General features: G+C 43.3%; 2 protein-coding genes across 3 annotated transcripts in view; one reads left to right on the top strand and one right to left on the bottom strand.

The window, feature by feature from the left end:
• The window catches only part of PGM1 (phosphoglucomutase 1), a 33,738-nt gene extending 8,539 nt beyond the window's left edge, over nucleotides 1-25,199 (top strand). For both annotated transcript variants that reach the window (XM_048862135.2, XM_048862136.2), the window contains exons 2-11: nucleotides 5,038-5,200; nucleotides 5,417-5,563; nucleotides 9,086-9,211; nucleotides 11,717-11,907; nucleotides 12,049-12,203; nucleotides 13,106-13,221; nucleotides 15,958-16,093; nucleotides 21,634-21,817; nucleotides 23,022-23,156; nucleotides 24,249-25,199. In XM_048862135.2, coding sequence (XP_048718092.1) covers nucleotides 5,038-5,200; nucleotides 5,417-5,563; nucleotides 9,086-9,211; nucleotides 11,717-11,907; nucleotides 12,049-12,203; nucleotides 13,106-13,221; nucleotides 15,958-16,093; nucleotides 21,634-21,817; nucleotides 23,022-23,156; nucleotides 24,249-24,338 — 1,443 coding nt within the window. In that variant the 3' untranslated portion in view covers nucleotides 24,339-25,199. The remainder of the gene's footprint in view (nucleotides 1-5,037; nucleotides 5,201-5,416; nucleotides 5,564-9,085; nucleotides 9,212-11,716; nucleotides 11,908-12,048; nucleotides 12,204-13,105; nucleotides 13,222-15,957; nucleotides 16,094-21,633; nucleotides 21,818-23,021; nucleotides 23,157-24,248) is intronic.
• Nucleotides 16,294-20,776, bottom strand: LOC142073058 (uncharacterized). Its single transcript, XM_075131943.1, has 3 exons — nucleotides 20,187-20,776; nucleotides 19,339-19,798; nucleotides 16,294-16,393 (listed from the first exon to the last, which is right to left on the bottom strand). Exons 1-3 carry the CDS (start codon nucleotides 20,764-20,766, stop codon nucleotides 16,294-16,296), a joined length of 1,140 nt encoding a protein of 379 aa, XP_074988044.1. The 5' UTR covers nucleotides 20,767-20,776.
• Nucleotides 25,200-25,442: the final 243 nt, after the last annotated feature.

Genomic DNA, 25,442 nt, shown 5'->3' with positions numbered 1-25,442 from the left:
AACATGTTAACTTCCCAGAATTCAGAAAGACGGTACTGCCTGCATTTTAAGAAAGTTGGCATCTCGCCAGTCCAGATGACGTTTTCTTGGGATTTCAAATAACTTGGCTGCCATACTCTTCTGCCAGAGTTAATCATGTTTCAATATTCACAGCTTTATACAAATGTAGTTTTTCCAAAATAATAGTATTTTGTAAAGACCCTAGGGGTAAATTCTGTTCCTAGTTGGACTGTGGTAAATCTGGAGTAACTCCATAGAAACCATTGCAGTTACTCTGGATTTTCCAAGTGGACTTTGGCCCATCATGCCCAGCAGGTAACTCCAATGTTTATTAGAGGAAAGCCACTCAATTAAGCACTATAGAATACTGGCAATGGAGAAGTTATTGGCCGTCAATGACGGTAATATAAGGAAACTGTAGGTAACTGAGATCTTCTGATTGCCATTTTAAGAGTGACCTTTAAGTTGCTGGTCTCCACAAAATAACTTTAGCTGTGTACAGCCGTGCTTCCTGAACACTTACCTTCTCAGTATTCACTTCCCAATGAGGACTGAGTGACAGTGGGAGTTACAACTGGCAGACCTGGCAGAACTTTATGAATCTGCTTGTCTGTCTAAAACGATTCCAGCTCTGCATTGGTTTAGAGAGCAGAGCCTGGCAACAAATCAATGCTTTTGACTGAAGGGCTGACCTACTAAACAGCCTCTCTTGCTATCCCCATCCTAACAGATAATTGGACAGAATTAACACTTTTGTGGTCTAGTGTGTGATAATACAAGAACTGCACAGAACTACTGCTTCACAATCAGAAGACCTAGAGAAGACAAATCTCCTTTTTCTTTCCGTTTTCATGAGGGATTGCAGTGTGGAATTATATGTATTCTCTCTGACAGTGATCTTGCAGAACAAGTGCAAGAAAACTTCTTCAGTTACCGAAACCACATTCAGTACAAGGTTCAAGGAGCTATTTTTGGGCACTTGACTGCTTCACAGAACTTCTAACTAGTAGATGTGCCATTGCTGATGTCAAGGCTGAGTTTTCTTTTATTTTCACCATAATTTATTTTAAATGTATTTATATGAAAAAGGAACATGGAAGACCGTCCTCTGCTTATATTGACTTTGCCAACAGCAGCTTATTATGACCAGAAACCGGGAACCAGTGGATTACGGAAGAAAAGCTATTATTTTGAGACCAAGACAAACTATCTGCAGAATTTTGTCCAGAGTATATTTTTTTCCATAGATCTAAGAGATCGACAAGGATCTACTATGGTAGTTGGAGGAGATGGGAGATATTTTAATAAGTTGGCAATAGAATTGATAGTTCAAATGGCAGCTGCCAATGGGGTTGGTATATGATAAATATGACTAAATTCCTAGTACTGTAGCTGATCTAAGCAGAAGTATAAAGTCATAGTAGTTAAGAGGTGTTCTAAGTTTTAATTAACTAATTTCCCATTGCCTTTTAAATGACTGCTATTGGTTAACTGAGAATTATGGATCATTGTTAAGTGTTTTAATGGAAAATTACCTTTAGTGATCTTGAAATTACCCAATTTAATTTTTTAAAAGCAATTTTGTCATTTAGCTTTGAAGAGAAGTGAAAATACATTTGCAATCGGGTAGCAACATGAAGAACTACCAGTGTGAAAATAAATATTGTTAGTTTCTCATTAATGCTCATTTTGTTGGTTTGCAGCAAATTATTGGCATTTGTGCTTATCAGAACTATCTTCATCAGCTCACAATGCCATTGTTAGTAAGTAAGTGATTGGTAAAGAGATGGGCTCTTTGTGCTCAGAGACCATTCTGCTTTGCTCTGCAAAAACAGTTTCATTATGGTCTGAGCTGCTCAACAAATGAAAAAGCAAAACACAACGTTTGCAGTTTCTCAATAGATATAAATAGCTATGTCATGAATGTCACCAGAGCATTTGAAAATAAGGATATAATGTGTTTTAGCAAGACAGCTGGACCCCTCTATAGTGAACTCCAGTTGTGGTGACATTCCACATGTTGGCGTTAGAACGAAAGTCCTAACATCTTTTAATGCAATGCAGCTCACTTCAGTTTTTAATGGATTTCTGGGCATGAAGTTTTTCTGTGAAAAAGGCAAAGATTCCACTGAAGATTTTATTTTATTTCTAAGGCAGAGAGAAAATAATACTAGCTGCCTCTACTGATATTAAAATCGCTCATGGGGAATTTGTGACCAAACCACTGATCTGATAGTATCATAGTTCATAGCAAACAGGTAGAGAGAGTTCAGTCCCATTCCCTCCCCCCCTCCCCCCGATCTCTTGATCAACAAAATAATTTGCGTGGGAGAGGTGGGTTTAAAAAATTAGAAATAGCAGTCCACCTCATCTGTCATTGTAAATCAGTGTAGCTCCACTGAAGTCAATACATGGTCCAAACAGAAGATCTGTAGGATGCAAATTTACATCAGGTAATGATCAGGCCCACTGTTTGGACCATAAATATTATGTCAAGTGCCTTTGATTTCCAGTTTCTTTGTAGCTCATTCACTATTTTAATAAGAAATGCTAAGTCTCAAAAAGCATAAACCTGTATCTCAGCTGATCTCCCGTGAAGATGAAGCAGTACCCATTTACAGTAGCTGAGGATCTGGCTCTATATTTATTTCCAGTAAAATAGCCCACACTTGTCTCTTAAATTTGATTTTATTGTAGTTTTTATATTTTCAGTAACATTTTTACATTCTGTCCTTTCTGTCACTGGTTAGCAGTGCCGCTTGGTTTATTTATCAACTTCATGCTAACCCCAGTGTGTAGAATATAAAGTATAATTCTGAGATAATTTTCAAGTGTAAATTATTATAATGCACACATAGCTCATCTTAAAAGTGTAAAAGGCAATTCCATCAGTATGTCATATAGGTGGGTACTGTCACCTCTATGAATGTGTGATCAGAAGGATTTCCAAATAAGACCCCGCACACTTGGTATCCCAGTAGTCTAATTTATATTGCACACTTTAAATGTGATTTATTTAATTAAAGGAAATGACTAAGCTAGTAGTCCACTAAACCTGGCATGTATAAATAAAGACATCTATATTTAGAGGTTGTAATTATGGCATGGTGTAAAGGATTGGTGAGTCTGCATTTAGTCCCCTTCCTGTTGGATAGATGTACTGAAGATGGGGATGCAGACAGCCACCTGTTTTATTGAGAGAACAAGTCCTTGCTATCTAAGAGCCACAAAGAGCATCCATCTGTATTGTCAGTGAAGAGGAGAATAAGAGCTGGATTCTAGCATTTATCTAATTCTTTTTTATTATAAAGGACTTGCATCCTATAGATTTTTCTGTATAACAAGAGGGGGTGTGTGTGTGTGTGGCGTGGGGGGGGAAGGGGCGTTACATGGTATTCCTTTAAAATGTCGTGATCCAACACTGGCCTCTCAACAAGTTTAACTGGTGTATTTGAAATTCAACTCTGAGCATTGTGGGGAGGGGATTCCTATATTATGTACAATATTGTTCCCTTGTAACAAGAAACTCAGTAAGTTAAGGCTTTATATGCAACTTACACAGTAGCCTTCCACAAAGAAACAACTTTCACATTGGGGAGTGCACAGTAACTGCTTGGTTATTAAGTGGGGAATGGATGATATTTTGGCATTGGGTCAAAATCAGAGGTGAATCTAGATGGTGTACCTTTTTTCCACCCTCTCCCTTCCGATGTGTACATTACACAAATGTAGACTCTCTATACTTACTTGGACTTGGATACATTTATCAGTGTGTAGCTTACACTCTCCCTTACACATTGCTTCCGAATTTGGCCTGCTGAGCTTAAGAATCTAAGGGAATGTCTACACTGCAATAAAACACTCGATGCTGACTCATGTCAGCTGACTCGGGCTCAAGAGGCTCAGGCTGCGGGCTATAAACTCGCAATGTAGACATCCGGGCTCAGGCCGGTGCCTGGGCTTTAGGATCCTGCAAGGAGCTGGGATTCTAGAGTCCAGGCTCCAGCCTAAGCCTGGATGTGTGCATTGCAGTTTTATAACCCCACAGCCTAAGCCCAGCGAGCCCAAATCAGCTGATATGGGCCAGCCCATGGGTGTTTTATTGCAGAGTACACGTACCCCAAGGGCATATTGCTATTCACACTCCTGTAGTCCGACCTGTGGGGTAGAGTGCTGCACTGTAAATCCCTCATGTGGACATGGTGGAAGCGAACTAAGGTCTGATTTTCAGTATGGGGAGATCGATGCTGCTGCAATGGATGCAGCAGGGATCGATTTAGTGGGTCTAGTGAAGACCTGCTAAATCGATGGCAGAGCGCTCTCCGGTCGACCCCAGTACTTCACCTCTCCAAGAAGAGTGAGGTTAAGTCGACCGGAGAGCATCTCCTGTCGGCACAGCGCAATGGAGACACCAAGGTAAGTCGACCTAAGCCTTGTCAACTCCAGCTACATTATTCGCATATATGGAGTAGTGTAACTTATGTCAAAATACCCCCGTAGCGAAGACAAGCCCTAAAAGTAGGCTTGGAAGGATTAGGTTTTTATTGGTAAATGTCAGTAAATGTTGATTTCACACACAAACAGATGAAAAAATGTTTCCATCGATAATAATCGAAATTTCCAGATAGGCAAATAAGAAAAACATGGCTTGAGAACTTATTAGAGTTTGATTTAAGGATATCTTCTTTGTGTATATTGACATTGGCAATTTGTGTTTTTAATAGTTGTTGAGATTCAAAAAGTTAAATCTTTATAACTATTGTCATTAAATAATTGCTTGCCTCCCTCCCCCGCATAATTTCCCTCCACTATGAAAATTTGTCTATAAAAATAGAAAAATGCTTAAAAATAAATATTGATATCATCTGTCAAAATTATATATATAAAATAATTCTGCCAAGTCTAAAATTTACACACAACTGTGTGAGAGTTCTATAAATATTTGCATCTGTAAAGTTGCCATTTCTAACTTTCATGCTCTAGCAGTCTTTAAAATTGTGAATTTTTTTGATAGTTTGTTTTAAATCTTTGTTTTAGATTGGTCATTTAGTGATTGGACAGAATGGAATTCTCTCCACCCCAGCTGTCTCCTGTATTATTAGAAAAATCAAAGCCATGGGTGGCATCATTTTGACAGCCAGTCACAACCCTGGTGGCCCAAATGGAGACTTCGGAATTAAATTCAATATTTCCAATGGAGGTAAAGTTTTCCCTAGTGGCCAACATTTCTTACATCAGTGAATATACCTTCAGTATTGCCAGCAGTATATTTCACTAAACGAAACAAGCGATCTACTTCCCTTGTAAAATAATACTGTTCCCAAGAGAAACATTCTCATCCCTTGTCTTCTGATGTACCTATGGAATGCATACTTGTAGCACACTCTAAAAACTTTCCTTCCATTTTTACTTGTAGGTCCTGCTCCTGAAGGTATAACTGATAAAATTTTCCAAATTAGCAAGACTATTGAAGAGTATGCTATCTGCCCAGATCTGAAGGTGGACCTTGGTACCATTGGAAAGCAGCAATTTGACTTGGAGAACAAGTTTAAACCATTTACAGGCAAGTGACACATTTATTATTGTATAAATGTAATTTTTACTTTCATGGGGCAATTACATAGTATGTAAGTGCCTTCATTTGGCAAGGTCATTTAATAGATTTTAAGGCCAAAAGGGATATGATCTGCTAGTCTGGCCTTCTGTATAACACAGACAACAGAATTTCACCCAGTGATTCCTGCATCGAGTACAACTATTTGTGGATGAACCAGAGCATGGTGTTAAATTTTCAGAAGTGCCTAAGTGCATTAGGGCCCTAAGTCCCACTTTCAAAAGTGACATAGGCACTTAGGAGATTACATGCTATTGACTTCCAGTGAAAACTAGGTTCCCAAGAGCCAGATTTTCAGAGGTATTTAGGTGCCAAGTGAGATTTTCAGAAGAACCTAGGTGCCTTAATAGTGTTGAAAATCTGACCTAAGTTCCTATCACTTTGAAAATGTGACTTCTGAAACTTTACCCCTGTACCTTTTTGTAAAGGCATCTGATCTTAATTTAAAGGCTCCAAGTGATAGAGAATGCGCCACATCCAATCTTTGCAATTTAAAATGTCTTATCATAGAAGATTAGATTTGGAAGAGACTACAGGAGGTCATTCTAGTCCAATCCCCTGCTCAAAACAGGACCAAGCCCAACTAAATTATCCCAGCCAGAGCTTTGTCAAGCTGGGCCTTAAAAACCTCTAAGGATGGAGATTCCATCACCTCCCTAGGTAACCCATTCCAGTGCTTCACCACCCTCCTAGTGAAATAGTGTTCCCTAATATCCAACCTAGACCTCCCCCACTGAACTTGAGACCATTGCTCCTTGTTCTGTCATCTGCCACCACTCAGAACAGCCGAGCTCCATCCTCTTTGGAACCCCCTTCAGGTAGTTGAAGGCTCCTATCAAATCCCCAATCACTCTTCTCTTCTGCAGACTAGATAACCCCAGTTCCCTCAGCCTCTCCTCGTAAGTCATGTGCCCCAGCCCCCTAATCATTTTAGTTGCCCTCTGCTGGACTCTCTCCAATTTATCCACATCCTTTCTGTAGTGAGGGACCCAAAACTGGATGCAGTACTCCAGATGTGGCCTCACCAGTGCCGAACAGAGGGGAATAATCACTTTTCTCGGTCTGCTGGCAATGCTCCTACTAATGCAGCCCAATATGCCATTAGCCTTCTTGGCAACAAGGGCACACTGTTGACTCATATCCAGCTTCTCGTCCTCTGTAATCCCCTGGTCCTTTTCCGCAGAACTGCCGCTTAGCCAGTCGGTCTCCAGCCTGTAGCAGTGCATGGGATTCTTCCATCTTAAGTGCAGGACTCTGCACTTGTCCTTCTTGAACCTCATCAGATTTCTTTTGGCCCAATCACTCTGGACCCTGTTTCTACCCTCCAGCATATCAACCTCTCCTCCCAGCTTAGTGTCATCCACGAACTTGCTGAGGGTGCAATCCATCCCATCATCCAGATCATTAATGAAGATGTTGAACAAAACCGGCCCCAGGACCGACCCCTGGGGCGCTTCGCTTGATACCAGCTGCCAACCAGACATGGAGTTGTTGATCACTACCCATTGAGCGTGATGATCTAGCCAGCTTTCTATCCACCTTATAGTCCATTCATCCAATCCATACTTCTTTAACTTACTGGCAAGAATACTGTGGGAGACCATATCAAAAGCATTGCTAAAGTCAAGGTATCATGTCCACTGCTTTCCCCATATCCGCAGAGCCAGTTATCTCATCATAGAAGGCAATCAGGTTGGTCAGACATGACTTGCCCTTGGTGAATCCATGTTGACTGTTCCTGATCACCTTCCTCTCCTCCAAGTGCTTCAAAATGGATTCCTTGAGGACCTGCTCCATGATTTTTCCGGGGACTGAGGTGCTGGCCAGTTTGTAGTTCCCCGGATTCTCCTTCTTTCCTTTTTAAAAGATGGGCACTATATTTGCCTTTTTCCAATTGTCCAGGACCTTCCCTGATCGCCATGAGTTTTCAAAGATAGTGGCAGATGGCTCTGCAATCACATCAGCCAACTCCCTCAGCACCCTTGGATGCATTGCATCCGGCCCCATGGATTTGTGCATGTCCAGCTTTTCTAAATAGTCCTTAACCTGTTCTTTCACCAGTGAGGGCTGCTCAACTTCTCCCCATACTGTGCTGCCAAGTGCAGCAGTCTGGGAAGTGACATTGTCTGTGAAGACTGAGACAAAAAAAGCATTGAGTACTTCAGCATTTTCCCCATCATCTGTTACTAGGTTGCCTCCCCCATTCAGTAAGGATCCTACATGTTTCCTGATCTTCTTGTTACTAACATACCTGTAGAAACCCTTATTTCCAGTTTGAACTTTTCTGGATTCTATTTATTCAGTCTTATTGTGGCTTTGTATGCTAGCTTAAAGCATTCTCTAGTATCTGATATCTTCTCCCTGTATAGGTATTTATAGAACCATGTTTGAATCACTTCTTTGTCCTCCAACAGGCACTCTTTTCATGTATTGCATGTAGTTCATAACAAAAAATGTTCACTTTAATTTAAATGAGACTGTTGGGCCCTACTAAAATGGATATGAATATTATCATTCCATTTGTGCTACAGTATAATGGTACCTTTTGAAAATATGTTAGCAAAACATAGGCAATTTTGTACTTATTTTTTTCCCACAAAAAAATCTAAAATTTTTCCAGGTGTTCTTTAAAATTTTGAATTGATTTTTATCTCTGCATTTGCACTTTAAAAAAAATCTGGTATGTTACAGGTTTTCTGTAAAATCAGACCATTTTTGCAAACTTGCAATGAAATGTTAATTTTTTTTCAGATTTAATTGCACATCATTCACACTCTGTGTGTGTGTGTGTGTGTGTGTGTGTGTGTAAAAAAAGAAACAATTTGAATATTTTTATAACAAGGAACCTGGTAGAATTCCTAGTTCCTTCAACCCCCAGTGTTAGCACACTGGGACTTTGCAATAATACATTTTCCACCACATTGCCTTTCTGTGGACCAAATTCCGTTCTCAGTTACACGGGTGCAACCTTTTTCAAAGGTACAAATGAGAGTTAGGTGTCTGATTCCCACTGACTTTTAGTGCAAGTTGTTGTCTAACTTTGGTAAATGCTTTTGAAAGTTCCACCCTCACTGTAACTGAGAGCTGAATTTAACCCTCTGGAATGAAGAACAGAGAGATTAAGTTGTACTGGGAGCTACTTTTACCTTCAGGTTTCTGGCTGTGTTGATTAGGCTGAAACCAATAGGGAATGGTAGTATATAGGAATATTGAAAATCTTCTAGAAAGTAGGACTGTAAAGTGTGCTGTTACCTCAGGCGGTTTTCTCCATTGCCATTATTAGGAACTGATACTATGGGATGTTCAAAGGCCTTCTTATTTTGAATGGCGGGCCTTTGCGCTCAGGAATGTCATCATGTTGTCATAAGTAGCAAAGTTACGGTTTTGAACAGGATTTTAGTCTATCTGATCAGTCTAGTCATTGCTAGTCTCTTAGTGTGTTGCGTTGCTTGTTTTTTTTTGGCTTTGCAGTTGAAATTGTGGACTCAGTAGAAGCTTATGCGAACATGTTGAGGAACATCTTTGATTTCAGTGCGCTGAAAGAACTACTTTCAGGACAAAACAACCTAAAGATTCGCATAGATGCTATGCATGGAGGTATGAAATAATTACTGTCTCAGTTTTTTTTTAGCTATTTCTTGGAGGGAGAAACTTTAATTTAAGGACTAGCTCACTCTTTTTTGCTATCTTTTATTTTCCTCTGTTTGAGAAGTGCATTGCACCGTCTTTCGTCACCATGAATCCTCATTTGTTCCAGCAGAGCTTTTGGGAAAAATTTTCAAAAGTGCCCGAGTGACTTAGGATCCGGAATGTAATTGACTTTTCTTCCCCCTCCCCCAAACTCCCACATGCTAATTTTCAGTATTTTATTTGTAATGGTGGCAAAAGGGGAGTAGGTAGCTTTAGAGGGGCTCTTATAAACCGAGCTACTTACCACATCAAGTGGAAGACTCACTTCTTGCCTTCTCTAACATAAACACAGAGCAACATGTTCATTTAAATACAAAACCCTACACTACACAAACAAGTCTCCCTCTGGGGAGAGGATGAGAATGAACCACACATGACAGATGTTAGTCACATTGCTTAATGCCCTATGGGGAGGTGCTCAGATACCACAGTGATGAAGTCCAGTGTGAGAACCTGTGTAATACAATAGATATAGTTGTAGGTATGTCATGGGGGGGAAATCTTATTTAATGAGATTTGTGTTTTTTGCCTTCCTCCCCCTCGATTGGCATACTGGATGGAAGAGTTGGAGACAAAGAATTGAACATCCAGTTGGTCAGTGTTGAGGCTGACTGATAACCTCAGAACCCTGGGACAAAAACATATTGCATATAACATGGAGTAACGCCTCCTAGCAGTCTAGAGCTGTATTTCAGAGGGAGGTTGTTGGTTTTTTCTCCCTCTGCTCTAGAGAGATGAGCCAAATTCTGGGGAGATGGAAACATCTGTGTAAATTACACCTCTGTGTAAGGAGGGGGGGGCAAGTTCTGCATTGTGGAGGAGGAAGGGCAAATGGCAGCAGGGAAAACAACCAAGAGGAGAGTATGATGAGGTGAAAGATTAAAGAAGGGGCTTTGTTCCACCTATGTAGAACTTGCCCCTGCTTGTTGAGGTGAAATTTACGGCATCACTTACATCACTACTGAATTTGTCCCCTTCTCACTCAGGCTGCGTCCCTGATGACAATGGCATCACTATGGTCTAATGGCAAAATTTGGCCCATAGAATAGAGAACAAATTTTAACTTTCTACTGTTTCAAGACAGTGTGCAGAAAGCAGCAAAAGCTAACTGGGGTCTTCAGGCCTGTCAAAACTGCAGAATCAGCTACATAGTTGCTGGACCAATCTCAGTTGATGGCGAATTGACAGCTGCTGCTGTAAAGAGAGTGTCATGATATTAGACACGGACAGACTTCAAAAGAATCTTGCTACTAATCTCATGGTAAATAGAATACGTCCCCTAATAGCAAGGTTACTTCCGAACCGCACTGAAAAAATTTAAGTTAGGGACGTCAGACATGTTTAATCTTTCAGATTTAATTTTTCGAACTTTTGTGTCTGATTTGAGTATTTAACATAATAAAAATACTGTGATCTGAAGAAATGAGTGAGGGGGAACTTTATGGTGGCCAGTGGAAATGCTGCATTGCTCAGGTGTGTCGCTCTCATTAAAACGTGAGGCTTTATTTTCTTGAGAGCGAAACAAAGGTGTAGCCCAACCTGCAACCAGATCCATGCAGGAGGAATTTTAAATCCAGGTAAAGTCAAGTGAGCTCCACAAAGTGTCTGTCCATCTCAATCTGATTGCAGGATTGGAGCCTTAGACTGTAACTATATAGTATAGAGAGAAATATTTGCTTTAGAAGGCTTGTGTGCCTAGAGCCCTAGTAGATAACCTGCTCATGACGTTGCTACAGTAAAGCTTATTCTGTGGGGCATTCTTAGCACCCTTATTCCATCTTCTTCGCACCACAATCATGCTAACTCTGAAATTCCATGCTAACTTTTTTTTTAAATTGCTTTGCGTATTGGTGTGTGAAACACAGAATATCATGCTATATTGTTAGATGTTTAGGGCCAGCCTTCCCATTTTCTCTCCTGTTCCACGGAGCCATCACAGTGACCTGTATAGATTGGGAGCTTTTGGGAAGCAGGAAACCTCTTTTTGTTGTGTTTTTGTACAGCATGTAGCACTGTGAGGTCCTGGTCCAGGACTTGGACACCCAGGAGCTATCACGGTATAAGTAACACATTGAGTAACTAAGTGCTTGATCTTGTCACCGTAGCCCCAATCCAGCAAAACACTTAAGCTCTTATTTGACGTTGAGCACATGAGTAGTTTCATTGAACACTTTGGACAACTTGTGTTTAAGTTCCTCAGGATCACAGTGCTCAGCACATTGCAGGATCAGGCCTAAGCTTTGCTCTACAGTCAAAAAACCCATATGCTCCCAGTGTATTAAAACGGAAAGATCTTCTTATAGTAGACGAGCAGCCTCTGGCTGAATCATAGTGTGAACAGAATGTGCCACTGGTTGAAGTTTAATTTAAAAAATAAAATGTTTAATCGTTTCCCTTTCTTTCCTCTGTTAGTTATGGGCCCCTATGTGAAGAAGATCCTGTGTGAGGAGCTTGGAGCTCCTGCAAATTCTGCTGTGAACTGTATACCTTTAGAGGACTTTGGTGGCCACCACCCAGACCCAAACTTAACCTATGCTTCTGACTTGGTCCAGTCTATGAAGACAGGAGAGTATGACTTTGGAGCTGCTTTTGATGGAGATGGGGTAAATGAGCATGTGGCTGTTCTATAGAACCTCCCACCCCCACCGCACTGTCTAGCTACAAACACTAGGGCACGAGCCTTAAAAGGCAGTGCAGACAGTCGTAGCTAGAACTGAATTGTCCTCCTTTGTCTTCTCCGTTAGGATCGGAACATGATTCTAGGGAAGCATGGGTTCTTTGTTAACCCTTCGGACTCTGTTGCTGTCATCGCTGCCAATATTTTCAGTATTCCTTACTTTCAGCACACTGGCGTTCGTGGCTTCGCGCGAAGCATGCCTACCAGTGGAGCAATTGATAGGTAGGACTCAGGGTATGGGGGTTGACAATTGTTCGTGTCATTTTTAAACCTTTTCGTGGTGGGTGAATTGTGCTGTCCCCCAGCAGTGACCATATTCAAACATGCCTGAAACAATATCTTTAGTGGGAATAATGTTTACAAGCCATTTTCATACGATACTGTTTCAAAAGCTATTGAGATCTTGCGGTTGGGTTTTTTTCAGCTTAGACCCTGGTCCTGAGGGATGCTAAGTGCCATCAACACCCATTGAGGCCAGTAGGGACTGAGGACACTAACCACCAGAAAGGGGGGCTGGAAAAATTTGTGTAGTGGGGGTGCTGAGAGCCATTGAACCAAACTGTAAACCCTGTATATAATGGAAACTACTTCAAGCCAGAGGGCAGCAGCACCCCCAGCCCCCTAGTTCCAGCACCTATGCCACCAGAGAAGAGAGGGTCAGCAGTTTGCACTCAAATGATCAGCTGAAACCTATTCACTAGGGGAGGCAGCACTGGACTGGGACTTGAGGGAACTAGGTTCTGTTTCCAGGTCTGCCGAGTGGTAAATCATTTAACCTCCCTGTGCCTCAGTTTCCTCATCTGTAAAATGGAGATAATGATACTGGCCTCCTTTGTAAAGTAATGTGAGCTCCGCTGATGAAAAGTACTACATAGGAGCTAGGTGTTTTTTTTTCTTCTTCTTCTTCTGCATTTCCCGATCAGTCGCCTCACCCCAAGGTAACACAAGAATAAAATAAGGGACAAATATACAAAGAGTTGTTATTTAAAAAAAATAGGACTGACTTGCCTTCACTGTTATGTTAAATGAGATGCTTGATAACAACTAATGTTACTGTTGCAGCATTTCACAAGGGTGTGCTAACAATCCAGCTGTGATATAACTTACCTTCCTTGCCTTTGAAGGGTGGCCAAAGCTACAAAGATCGCTTTGTTTGAAACTCCAACTGGCTGGAAGTTCTTTGGAAACTTAATGGATGCAAACAAACTGTCTCTGTGTGGAGAGGAAAGTTTTGGTACTGGTAAGTTTTTGTTCCTAATCTCAATGATGATGATATTCCTCGCATTTAAACACAGTTTAGCTCTTTCTGGAGAGGTGGGATTTATCTTTCACGTATAGGAGTTAATGTTTCCTGAATCATAAAAACAAAATTTGTTTACAAAAATTACTGATGAAAATATACACAACTGTAAAAGTTCCTTGGTAAGTTGAGTCAGGGAAAAGCTAGTTTTCCTTTCAGGAAGGCCTATTCAGGAAGTTTAAGGGCCCCTTTACTAGCCGGTCATTGGGTCCGTGGGGATTAAATGCAATGCTAAATGTATTTTTTCAACTCTTGGTGGTCAGGAAAACCTTCTAAATGTTTTCATTTCTCGGAAGAAACATGGTTTGGTGAATGTGGTTTTATTAGGGGAGGTTTCAGGTTGCTATTAAATCTCTGAGCTTAATAGGACCCTGGTTTTCCTGTTCTAAAAACAAGGTTTGATTTATAAAGGTTAAATTAACTCTTGCCTTTGAACTGTCGAAGCAAGGTGAATTGAGATTCAAAATTAATATCTTAGTAAATCTATTGGGGGTGGGCATGTGACTTAATACTGCCATTTGCATAGGGAAATTAAAATGTATAGAACTCTCTTTGCATAAGATAACGTGGTGCAAAGTGTGTGATATTCCAAGAGAAGTTTCAAGGCGAACTATGTAGGTTCTTCTGCATCCATCACATAACATCTGAGTCCTCCTCCTTCCTCTAGCAATGCTGATCTTCAGGGTCTTCATTGCTATGCAGGAGATCAGCATCTGAGTCATATAAAAGATATCTTGCTCTCTCTGGCCCTGATTCAGCAAAGCACTTAACCATGTGCTTAGAGAGTTTGCTGAATACGGATGGACTTAATCGTGTACTTAATGTCAAGCAGCATATGGTTGGGAATTGTAGTGGCAGCTGTTTGTCTGAAGTGCCATCAGCCTCTGATGTGAACGCATCACAGTTGTCTGGCCGTGACTTCTGGTGGCTGAACAAGCTGCATCATGGATGAGCCTCTGGTTGAAGGGTGTTTGCTGCAGTTCTGGGCCTGTCTGTACCGATGATGATGTTTTTGGAGGGCAAGTGCTATTCTCTGGATGAGAGGGAGAAGGACAGTTTTGGAAAAATCAGGGCCTTTCTATAAAAGGTGCAAAGAAATCTTGGCCGTTATCAGAAGTAAAATGTTTGAGTCATTGCCCTGGGTACCTATATGCAAATGCCCTAGTGTGTGGGTAATGTATGAGAGAGCACCAGAATTGAAGTAAATGACAGTACCTAGAAAGGAAGAGAACTGGATGGCCTAGGGAGTTGCTAGTAGGCTGTGGGATGGTCTCCAGATCAGCGATTTTCAGGTGGTGTCGGATGAATAGTGTCCTAAAATTGTTGTCATCAGATGCCCCATGTGAAATGGCTTGGTGGTTTCCATCCAACCCAGAAGAGTGCGCACCACACTATAACTGGCATCTTTTGAGAGCAGGCGAGAGAGTGAAAGGTTTATGATTCTATGACTCAATGGCCATGGAGCCTCTCCTCCCTACAGAGCGACATGCTGGCAGGGTTGATGCAGAAGGCAGGATCACATGGGTTGCACTAACACTGCTTGCGTTGTATCTGCTTTGTGGATAAAAAGAGGATGCATGCCCAGGGTTGCCAATCTAGCACATAATTCACTTCAAAGAATTAAAAAGGAATGAAATACTCTTTATTGTAAGTTACTAGGGGAATATGGAGCTTGAAGGAGCATGTGGGTCACGTATAACTGCTGAGGGGACGTTACATATGGCAATTATATAGTCCAATAAAATGGAAACAAACATGTACCTTCTTAAATCAATCAGAATCTAGACACGACCTAAAAAATTCTGCATAATGCAAGATGACAGAATTTCAGATTTCGTACTTAAGCACTTTATTCCAGGGATGAGTGGATACATTGTATAAGACCTTCATGTGGATGTGTACACCTGCTGGAAAAGGGTGCCTCTCTACATGCTCTAGGCTGTCTTGTTGTAACTGTAAAGTACCATCAGAATAAAACCCCAGTGTAACTAAAGTGCAGCAGTGCAATTCAGTATAACTCCTCAATGGTAAACCAGCCAGTTTAAGGAGCTACGTGACAGAATTTTAAAGGTATTCAGGCACCTAGTGGGATTTTTTAGGTATTTTGAAGGTATTTAGGTGCACTAGGTACTTTTGAAAATCCCACTAGGCACCTAAATACCTGTTTTAAAAATCTATCCCTATATGTCTAGTTCATAGATTCCAAAGCCAGAAGGGATCACTGTGATCATCTAATCTGACCTCCTGTATAACATATGCCGTAGACCTTTCCCAAAATGTGTGTGTTTTGGCGGGGGAATTAATTTATCTTCTGTTTTTAACTGTTGTTTAAATACATGATGAGCTCTGTAAATATTATAATCCAGAGGGTGTAGTATTTAAAACTTGTCATATGCGTTGTTTAAATCTATGTGGTTGGCAGCTTGATGGACGAGAGCTTTAATGCAAACTCTCAAGTACTTGTGGCACCTTAGAGACTAACCAATTTATTTGAGCATGAGCTTTCGTGAGCTACAGCTCACTTCACGAAAGCTCATGCTCAAATAAATTGGTTAGTCTCTAAGGTGCCACAAGTACTCCTTTTCTTTTTGCGAATACAGACTAACACGGCTGTTCCTCTGAAACCTCTCAAGTGAAGGAAATTGTTCAGTTTGTTTCTGCTTTTGCACGTTGCAGGCTCTGATCATATCCGTGAAAAGGACGGGCTGTGGGCTGTCCTGGCGTGGCTGTCTATAATAGCTGTCCGCAAACAGAGCGTGGAGGACATCCTGAAAGATCACTGGCAGAAATATGGGCGGAACTTCTTCACAAGGTGAGGGAAGAGCCAGGTGATGGCTCACCATGATGAAGCAGGACCCTTTGCGGAGAGCAGAATGTGCTCAGTCCCCAGCCCTGGGACAGAAGGGAGGGAATGCTAAGAAGGGTCAAGTGCCCTGACTGCTAAATACTGAAAACTTCTCCAAAACTCTGTGAAGTGTGTTACTTACACTGGGAGAACCTTGACCTCCACAACTAGGATGGCTTCTCTGTCCTTAACTCAGCTTTGTTATTTCTAGGGCATTCTCGATATCTCAGCAGTTCAGTTTTACGTGCCATGAATATCAAAGCATCTCTGGGTAAATTTAAAATGCAGGACTGTTAGGGTATGTCTACACTACGGAATAAGGTCGAATTTATAGAAGTCGGTTTTTTAGAAATCGGTTTTATAAATTCGAGTGTGTGTGTCCCCACAGAAAATGCTCTAAGTGCATTAAGTGCATTAACTCGGCGGAGCGCTTCCACAGTACCGAGGCAAGCGTCGACTTCCGGAGCGTTGCACTGTGGGTAGCTATCCCACAGTTCCCGCAGTCTCCGCTGCCCATTGGAATTCTGGGTTGAGATCCCAATGCCTGATGGGGCTAAAACATTGTCGCGGGTGGTTCTGGGTACATATCGTCAGCCTCCCGTTCCCTCCCTCCCCCCGTGAAAGCAAGGGCAGACAATCATTTCGCGCCTTTTTTCCTGAGTTACCTGTGCAGACGCCATACCACAGCAAGCATGGAGCCCGCTCAGGTAACCGTCACCCTATGTCTCCTGGGTGCTGGCAGACGCGGTACGGCTTTGCTGCACAGTAGCAGTAACCCCTTGCCTTCTGGCAGCAGACGGTGCAATACGACTGGTAGTCGTCCTCATCGTGTCCGAGGTGCTCCTGGCCGCGTCGGCTGGGAGCGCCTGGGCAGACATGGGCGCAGGGACTACATTTGGAGTGACTTGACCAGGTCATTCTCTTTAGTCCTGCAGTCAGTCCTATTGAACCGTCTTATGGTGAGCAGGCAGGCGATACGGACTGCTAGCAGTCGTACTGTACCATCTTCTGCCAGGCAGGCAAGAGATGAGGATTGCTAGCAGTCGTATTGCACCATCTTCTGCCAGGCAGGCAAGAGATGGGGATGGCTAGCAGGCGTACTGTACCATCTTCTGCCGAGCAGCCATGAGATGTGGATGGCATGCAGTCCTTCTGCACCGTCTGCTGCCAGCCAAAGATGTAAAAGATAGATGGAGTGGGTCAAAACAAGAAATAGACCAGATTTGTTTTGTACTCATTTGCCTCCTCCCCTGTCTAGGGGACTCATTCCTCTAGGTCACACTGCAGTCACTCACAGAGAAGGTGCAGCGAGGTAAATCTAGCCATGTATCAATCAGAGGCCAGGCTAACCTCCTTGTTCCAATAACAACGATAACTTAGGTGCACCATTTCTTATTGGAACCCTCCGTGCAGTCCTGCCTGAAATACTCCTTGATGTACAGGCACCCCCTTTGTTGATTTTAGCTCCCTGAAGCCAACCCTGTAAGCCGTGTCGTCAGTCGCCCCTCCCTCCGTCAGAGCAACGGCAGACAATCGTTCCGCGCCTTTTTTCTGTGCGGACGCCATACCACGGCAAGCATGGAGCCCGCTCAGCTCACTTTGGCAATTAGGAGCACATTAACCACCACACGCATTATTCAGCAGTATATGCAGCACCAGAACATGGCAACGCGATACCGGGCGAGGAGGCGACGTCAGCGCGGTCCCGTGAGTGATCAGGACATGGACACAGATTTCTCTGAAAGCATGGGCCCTGACAATGCATGCATCATGGTGCTAATGGGGCAGGTTCATGCTGTGGAACGCCGATTCTGGGCTCGGGAAACAAGCACAGACTGGTGGGACCGCATAGTGTTGCAGGTCTGGGACGATTCCCAGTGGCTACGAAACTTTCGCATGCGTAAGGGCACTTTCATGGAACTTTGTGACTTGCTTTCCCCTGTCCTGAAGCGCATGAATACCAAGATGAGAGCAGCCCTCACAGTTGAGAAGCGAGTGGCGATAGCCCTGTGGAAGCTTGCAACGCCAGACAGCTACCGGTCAGTTGGGAATCAATTTGGAGTGGGCAAATCTACTGTGGGGGCTGCTGTGATGCAAGTAGCCCACGCAATCAAAGATCTGCTGATATCAAGGGTAGTGACCCTGGGAAATGTGCAGGTCATAGTGGATGGCTTTGCTGCAATGGGATTCCCTAACTGTGGTGGGGCTATAGATGGAACCCATATCCCTATCTTGGCACCGGAGCACCAAGCCGCCGAGTACATAAACCGCAAGGGGTACTTTTCAATAGTGCTGCAAGCTCTGGTGGATCACAAGGGACGTTTCACCAACATCAACGTGGGATGGCCGGGAAAGGTGCATGATGCTCGCATCTTCAGGAACTCTGGTCTGTTTCAAAAGCTGCAGGAAGGGACTTTATTCCCAGACCAGAAAATAACTGTTGGGGATGTTGAAATGCCTATATGTATCCTTGGGGACCCAGCCTACCCCTTAATGCCATGGCTCATGAAGCCGTACACAGGCAGCCTGGACAGTGGTCAGGAGCTGTTCAACTACAGGCTGAGCAAGTGCAGAATGGTGGTAGAATGTGCATTTGGACGTTTAAAGGCGCGCTGGCGCAGTTTATTGACTCGCTTAGACCTCAGCGAAACCAATATTCCCACTGTTATTACTGCTTGCTGTGTGCTCCACAATATCTGTGAGAGTAAGGGGGAGACGTTTATGGCGGGGTGGGAGGTTGAGGCAAATCGCCTGGCTGCTGGTTACGCGCAGCCAGACACCAGGGCGGTTAGAAGAGCACAGGAGGGCGCGGTACGCATCAGAGAAGCTTTGAAAAACAGTTTCATGACTGGCCAGGCTACAGTGTGAAAGTTCTGTTTGTTTCTCCTTGATGAACCCCCCCGCCCCTTGGTTCACTCTACTTCCCTGTAAGCTAACCACCCTCCCCTCCTCCCTTTAATCATTGCTTGCAGAGCCAATAAAGTCATTGCTGCTTCACAGTCATGCATTCGTTATTCATTCATCACACAAATAGGGGGATGACTACCAAGGTATCCCAGGAGGGGTGGTGGAGGAGGGAAGGAAAATGCCACACAGCACTTTAAGCACAGCACTTTAAAAGTTTACAACTTTAAAATTTATTGAATGACAGCCTTCTTTTTTTTGGGCAATCCTCTGTGGGGGAATGGCTGGTTGGCCGGAGGCCTCCCCACCGTGTTCTTGGGCGTCTGGGTGTGGAGGCTATGGAACTTGGGGAGGAGGGCGGTTGGTTACAGAGGGGCTGCAGTGGCAGTCTGTGCTCCAGCTGCCTTTGCTGCAGCTCAACCATACACTGGAGCATACTGGTTTGGTCCTGCAGCAGCCTCAGCATTGAATCCTGCCTCCTCTCATCACGCTGCCGCCACATTTGAGCTTCAGCCCTGTCTTCAGCCCGCCACTTACTCTCTTCAGCCCGCCACTTACTCTCTTCAGCCCTCCACCTCTCCTCCCGGTCATTTTGTGCTTTCCTGCACTCTGACATTATTTGCCTCCACGCATTCGTCTGTGCTCTGTCAGTGTGGGAGGACAGCATGAGCTCGGAGAACATTTCATCGCGAGTGCGTTTTTTTTTCTTTCTAAGCTTCACTAGCCTCTGGGAAGGAGAAGATCCTGTGATCATTGAAACACATGCAGCTGGTGGAGAAAAAAAAAGGGACAGCGGTATTTAAAAAGACACATTTTATAAAACAGTGGCTACACTCTTTCAGGGTAAACCTTGAAAGTTAACATTACATACATAGCACATGTGCTTTCGTTACAAGGTCGCATTTTGCCTCCTCCCACCGCGTGAACGGATTTTGGTTGAATGCCAGCAAACATACACTGCAATGCTTTGTTCTACAGTGATTCCCCAGTACGTGTTGCTGGCCTGGAGTGGTAAAGTGTCCTACCATGAAGGACGAAATAAGGCTGCCCTCCCCAGAAACCTTTTGCAAAGGCAGAACCGCAAATGCCAGGGCAAAGTAATCCTTTCACATGCTTGCTTTTAAACCATGTATAGCATTTTAAAAGGTACACTCACCAGAGGTCCCTTCTCCGCCTGCTGAGTCCAGGAGGCAGCCTTGGGTGGGTTCGGGGGGTACTGGCTCCAGGTCTAGGGTGAGAAACAGTTCCTGGCTGTCGGGAAAACCGGTTTCTCCGCTTGCTTGCTGTGAGCTATCTACAACCTCCTCATCATCATCTTCTTCGTCCCCAAAACCTACTTCTGTATTGCCTCCATCTCCATTGAAGGAGTCAAACAACACGGCTGGGGTAGTGGTGGCTGAACCCCCTAAAATGGCATGCAGCTCATCATAGAAGCGGCATGTTTGGGGCTCTGACCCAGAGCGGCCGTTCGCCTCTCTGGTTTTCTGGTAGGCTTGCCTCAGCTCCTTCAGTTTCACGCGGCACTGCTTCGGGTCCCTGTTATGGCCTCTGTCCTTCATGCCCTGGGAGATTTTCAGAAAGGTTTTGGCATTTCGAAAACTGGAACGGAGTTCTGATAGCACGGATTCCTCTCCCCAAACAGCGATCAGATCCCGTACCTCCCGTTCAGTCCATGCTGGAGCTCTTTTGCGATTCTGGGACTCCATCATGGTCACCTCTGCTGATGAGCTCTGCATGGTCACCTGCAGCTTGCCACGCTGGCCAAACAGGAAATGAGATTCAAAAGTTCGCGGTTCTTTTCCTGTCTACCTGGCCAGTGCATCTGAGTTGAGAGCGCTGTCCAGAGCGGTCAGAATGGAGCACTCTGGGATAGCTCCCGGAGGCCAATACCATCGAATTGTGTCCACAGTACCCCAAATTCGAGCCGGCAACGTCGATTTAAGCGCTAATCCACTTGTCAGGGGTGGAGTAAGGAAATCGATTTTAAGAGCCCTTTAAGTCGAAATAAAGGGCTTCATTGTGTGGACGGGTGCAGGTTTAAATCGATTTAACGCTGCTAAATTCGATCTAAAGTCCTAGTGTAGACCAGGGCTAAGTCTTAACTCTGCTTTCTGCCCAGTTTAGATTGACGCCTGTATGTTGTTTCAACACATTCTTTTGGGTATTGATCTTTAGGCAGGATTTTTATCTTCTGTTAGACTAGCATCTGCATTGAGACCACAAATGGCAAATTAATTTGTAACCTCTTCAGTGACAGAGCTGCACAGGGTGTGCAGCATGTAGCACATCTTGTTCCTAGTGCGGGGGCCTCTGGCAGCACTGACATACCAAGAACCGATATACCTGAAGCCAGCGCTGTGCTGGGTTTTACTTCTATAACTGCTAAATTTACCCGCTCCAGCGGATTCCTTTGTTACTGTTTGTGGGATTTGCTTAACCGGCTGTAAGACTCTTGGGTGCCTGGAACTGCAGAGGCCATTTATAAGGGACTAAACCCAACCTTTAAGTCAAACAAGATATTTTTAAACGGGTGGCTCCCAAAACATTGTTTGTCACCACAAAAAAGCCTCCCTAACTTTTCATTCTACCGTGGCTGGTTCTAGATATGACTATGAGGAAGTGGACGCAGACGGAGCTAACAAAATGATGAAGGAGCTAGAAACCATGATGTTCGACCGTTCCTTTGTGGGGAAGCAGCTGTCAGCTGGTGATAAAGTTTACACTGTTGAGAAAGCTGATAACTTTGAATACAGCGATCCTGTGGATGGAAGCATCTCCAGAAACCAGGTGAGACTGGAAAACTACTTTTGTCTATAACTTGCAGTGCTGTTTTTGAAGAATATGTGGTTCTGACTAGATATTTCCAGTTAAAATTTCAACAAGGTTATCCTTGCCTTTGTGCCAAAAGCTTTATCCCGCTATTAAAAACCTCCCCGCCCCCCTTCCCCCCCCCAATTACATGCGTTTTATAACTATAGGCCAGACCCTGGCTTCTGGTTGGTGCTGCCAAGGAGGGGCTGAAGGAAGAGAGGGCCTGAAGGCTGTTCTAACCTGACCCAACTGACAGTGGCCCCAACACATTGTTAGGGCAGCCAGGGATCACCACAGTGCAGTGGTGACCTGTTCTGGCCTCGCCCCATTCCACCAGCTCGATGGAAGATGGTATAAGAGCTATGATGATGACTTTGCCCTACCTAAGGATTTTTCTGTGCAGGGGAGATCCTTCAGGAGTTGGATTTGCTGGGCTTAGGGCTGCTTTGCACAGAAAGAGTGGCTCAAACTAGATGAAGCATGGCTCAGGTCCATAACCTTTAGTTATAGGTTAGTGATTCCAAAGGGCAAATACGTTTGTTTTATATCCTGATCCTGTTGCTTTGTTGCCATCTTGCAGAACGCAGGCAGTGCTGCAGCAGCTGTCAGAGAGCAGCGGTAGCTAAGGACTGAATTCCAGCATTTTAAAGTCAAGGAGCTATTGAATATATACAAGATGAGTTACCCGGTACTATGCAAGTTATTTAAATAAAATTGTCCTGTAGATGGGTCCGGTTTGCAGCATACTGGGGAAAGAGGCATACTAACTGGAAAGGAATAATGGACAAAGGCACTGAGAATTGTTACTTTGCATTTAAAATGTTTGAATTATTTTCTTTAAATGGAGTTTGCCCGGAAGTGCAGTGGTAGCGTGACAGGCTGGTATGCAGAGAATTAGAGTTGGTCTCTTGCTCCCAAGCCAGTCATAGGACTAGGGTCTTCAGGATACTTTGGATTCAAAAGCTGTTGTCATCTAGGAACTGCTCAAGAGTGGCTCAGGAGGGACACATAGTCAGTCGGGGTAAGAGGAACAAACAGGGTGCTCTTGGCAACTTCTGTTGCCCTCTGATGAAGAATGACCGGAGAAATGACATGACAGGTTTGCTGGAAGGTACATCAGGTATCTGAAGAGGCAGATGAATGAGCGTGTATTCATTTTGTTCTCATGTGCACTTGCTAGGGTTTAAGGCTCCTCTTCACTGACGGTTCTCGCATCATCTTCAGACTAAGTGGTACCGGCAGCGCTGGAGCGACTGTGCGACTGTACATTGATAGCTACGAGAAAGACGCTCCAAAAATATATGAAGATCCACAGGTAACTGTCGTATCCAGGCTTTGGGTACCACTCTGCTCTCCCTTTTCCACAAAGTTCCCTTTGAGGGGAGCATGACTGAGAGAGCCACTGTGAGCATAGGTGCTGGAACTGGGGGTGCTGCCTCACCCTTTGGCTTGAAGTGGTTTCCATCATATACAGGGTTTACAGTTTGGTTCAGTGGTTCTCCCACTGTGCAAATTGTTCCAGCCCCTCTGACTATGAGGTGATAACTATTCCAGAAACAGGTGTCTCAGTTCCCTAAATCTCTCTACTCCATATGGAGCAAGTAGTTTATTATTCAGAATTCATCACAATTTCCTCCACAACTTCATTTTATTTTGTCTACCTATCTAAGTGGTACGTAGCATGGTTGAGTATTTGGTTACAAGCTGGGGAAGGCACTGCTTCAAAGTTGAATTATACTTTTGATTGGAGAATTGAATCCCCAAGGATCAGAACAACATTTGGGAAATACATATTTCAAAACAAATCCCCAAAAATCCATGGGGCGTGGAAGACTGCAGCCCTGAGATAACAGAATCTGTTGTCATGTTCTGCACTAGTTTTAATGTACCTTCTCCAAGGTTCCATTAAAAAAATGGTGGTAACCTCTTTTGTGCGCCTTCTTAACTTCTCCCGTCAATGTCTCTGAACTCTTTTAGACAACTTGTTAAGCCAGAAAAAAGGAAATAATATGGTTATATTGGGGATGGGGTATTGTGGTTGAGTGAGTATCATTTGCCATTTGCGGAACATAAGAAAATCATGATTTCAGAACAGCATAGAACTGAGAAGTATAGAAGTCACCAAAGTAGCAATATTTGTTAGTTCACTTTGTAAAGTTCCATAGAATTACTACATCTATCTTCCTATCTGGGGCCGAATTCACAGTTTGTCTTGGTTGTGTAGCAGCTACGTTTCACAGCGTTGAAATAATAGTACTCCAATCTGTTGTGAATGAGTGTTCAGACTTGTGTTTTAGGGCCTCAGATCAAACGTCCAACAATCTGTTAGAAGAGAATGAGCCCTAAAGGTTCAAGCGGTAACATGCCATTGGTCAGTGGTTTTGATCTCTCTTTCTCCTTTCGGCAGGTCATGTTGGCTCCTCTCATTGGTATTGCACTGAAGCTTTCACAGCTCCATGAAAGAACTGGCCGCACTGGCCCCACCGTCATCACATGAAAAGGCTAGGACCTGATGCTAACTGTGTGCAGTGCTGAAACGGCTGGCTGTCCTGAATGAGTCAAACAAAATCGTCCAGTCCTCCTTTTAATCAAATTGGTCACTAAAAGCAATGTTAACTCTATTTAAAAGTATTATTTAAACTGATAAAAGGCTAGATGTTGTTAATAAACCAAAATCACCGATGTTTACACTGTGTATACTGATGCATTGCCTGTTTGTCACATGGCACTATTATAATTTGGGTATAGTCCTCACTTAGCATAGCCTTTTGGTTTAGCATATGTAATTTTTCTTTCTCTTGCTAAAACAAAAAGCTGTGAAGAGAACAACGAAGCTAAATTCTTCTGTGATAATGGCCTTGTTTTCTATCTCATGATAGTGCAAGTACCTTTTCTTGATTATACAAAATTTCTTTTACATTTTATGTCTCAGGGCTTGTCTACCTGGCTCCAGCAAAGCGCACCAGACAGGTGTGATTTGTAACCCTCTCTAACATGTTACACTCTAGCTGCTCTATGTAGACCCCCCACTCTAAAAGATACCTAGTTTGTGTTAATACATTCCTGTTTCAAACAGAGCACACCAGAAGGGTTTACATGAGTGCAACAGGTTAGTTGATCTTTACAAATCACACCCTTCTGGCGCACTTTGCCATGCCATGTAAACAGGTCCTCAGAAAGTGCAATTACTTGTATTGCTGTATGGTACTCCCCACCCAGGCCCCGCCTGATAGCTTTCTTTTTTAAAGAAAGAATTTATATAAATTGATCTTTCTTTGCCACATTTGGTGATACAATAACCCTTCTATACAATGCTAATAACAAGCATGAGAGGCTATTAAAGTGAAATGGACCGGTATTACTGTTCAGTGCTTTTTTTAAAAAAAAATTGCTTAAAATTGTAATAGGTTTGTTTTTTGAAGAAGAAAGAGACACCCTGAATGTAACTCATCAGAATGTAGTATAGTGATAAGAGAGTTGAAATAATAAGATTTCAGACACTAATAACTACTTTTATACTGTTGAAGCCATTAAGCCAAAAATGGTTGCTCTGTGGATGGGGATGGCTTGAATTGCTTTTCCACCTGTGACTCATATGCTC

This window comes from Caretta caretta, chromosome 8 (genome assembly GCF_965140235.1).
Source record: "Caretta caretta isolate rCarCar2 chromosome 8, rCarCar1.hap1, whole genome shotgun sequence".
Classification (NCBI taxonomy): Eukaryota; Metazoa; Chordata; order Testudines; family Cheloniidae; genus Caretta; species Caretta caretta.
The sequence above is the reverse complement of the archived record's forward strand: the minus strand, read 5'-3'. Positions and strand labels throughout refer to the sequence as shown.

Bases quoted from the DNA above. Each gene is read 5' to 3' on its own strand.
- LOC142073058 (XM_075131943.1), bottom strand. From the start codon at position 20,766: ATGCAGAGCTCATCAGCAGAGGTGACCATGATGGAGTCCCAGAATCGC. The intron at 19,799-20,186 runs GTGAGTGTACCT...TTTCTCCACCAG, and splicing joins AGGCGGAGAAGGGACCTCTG to CTGCATGTGTTTCAATGATC. The intron at 16,394-19,338 runs GTGGGGAGGCCT...AAATTTACCCAG, and splicing joins CCCAGACGCCCAAGAACACG to AGATGCTTTGATATTCATGG.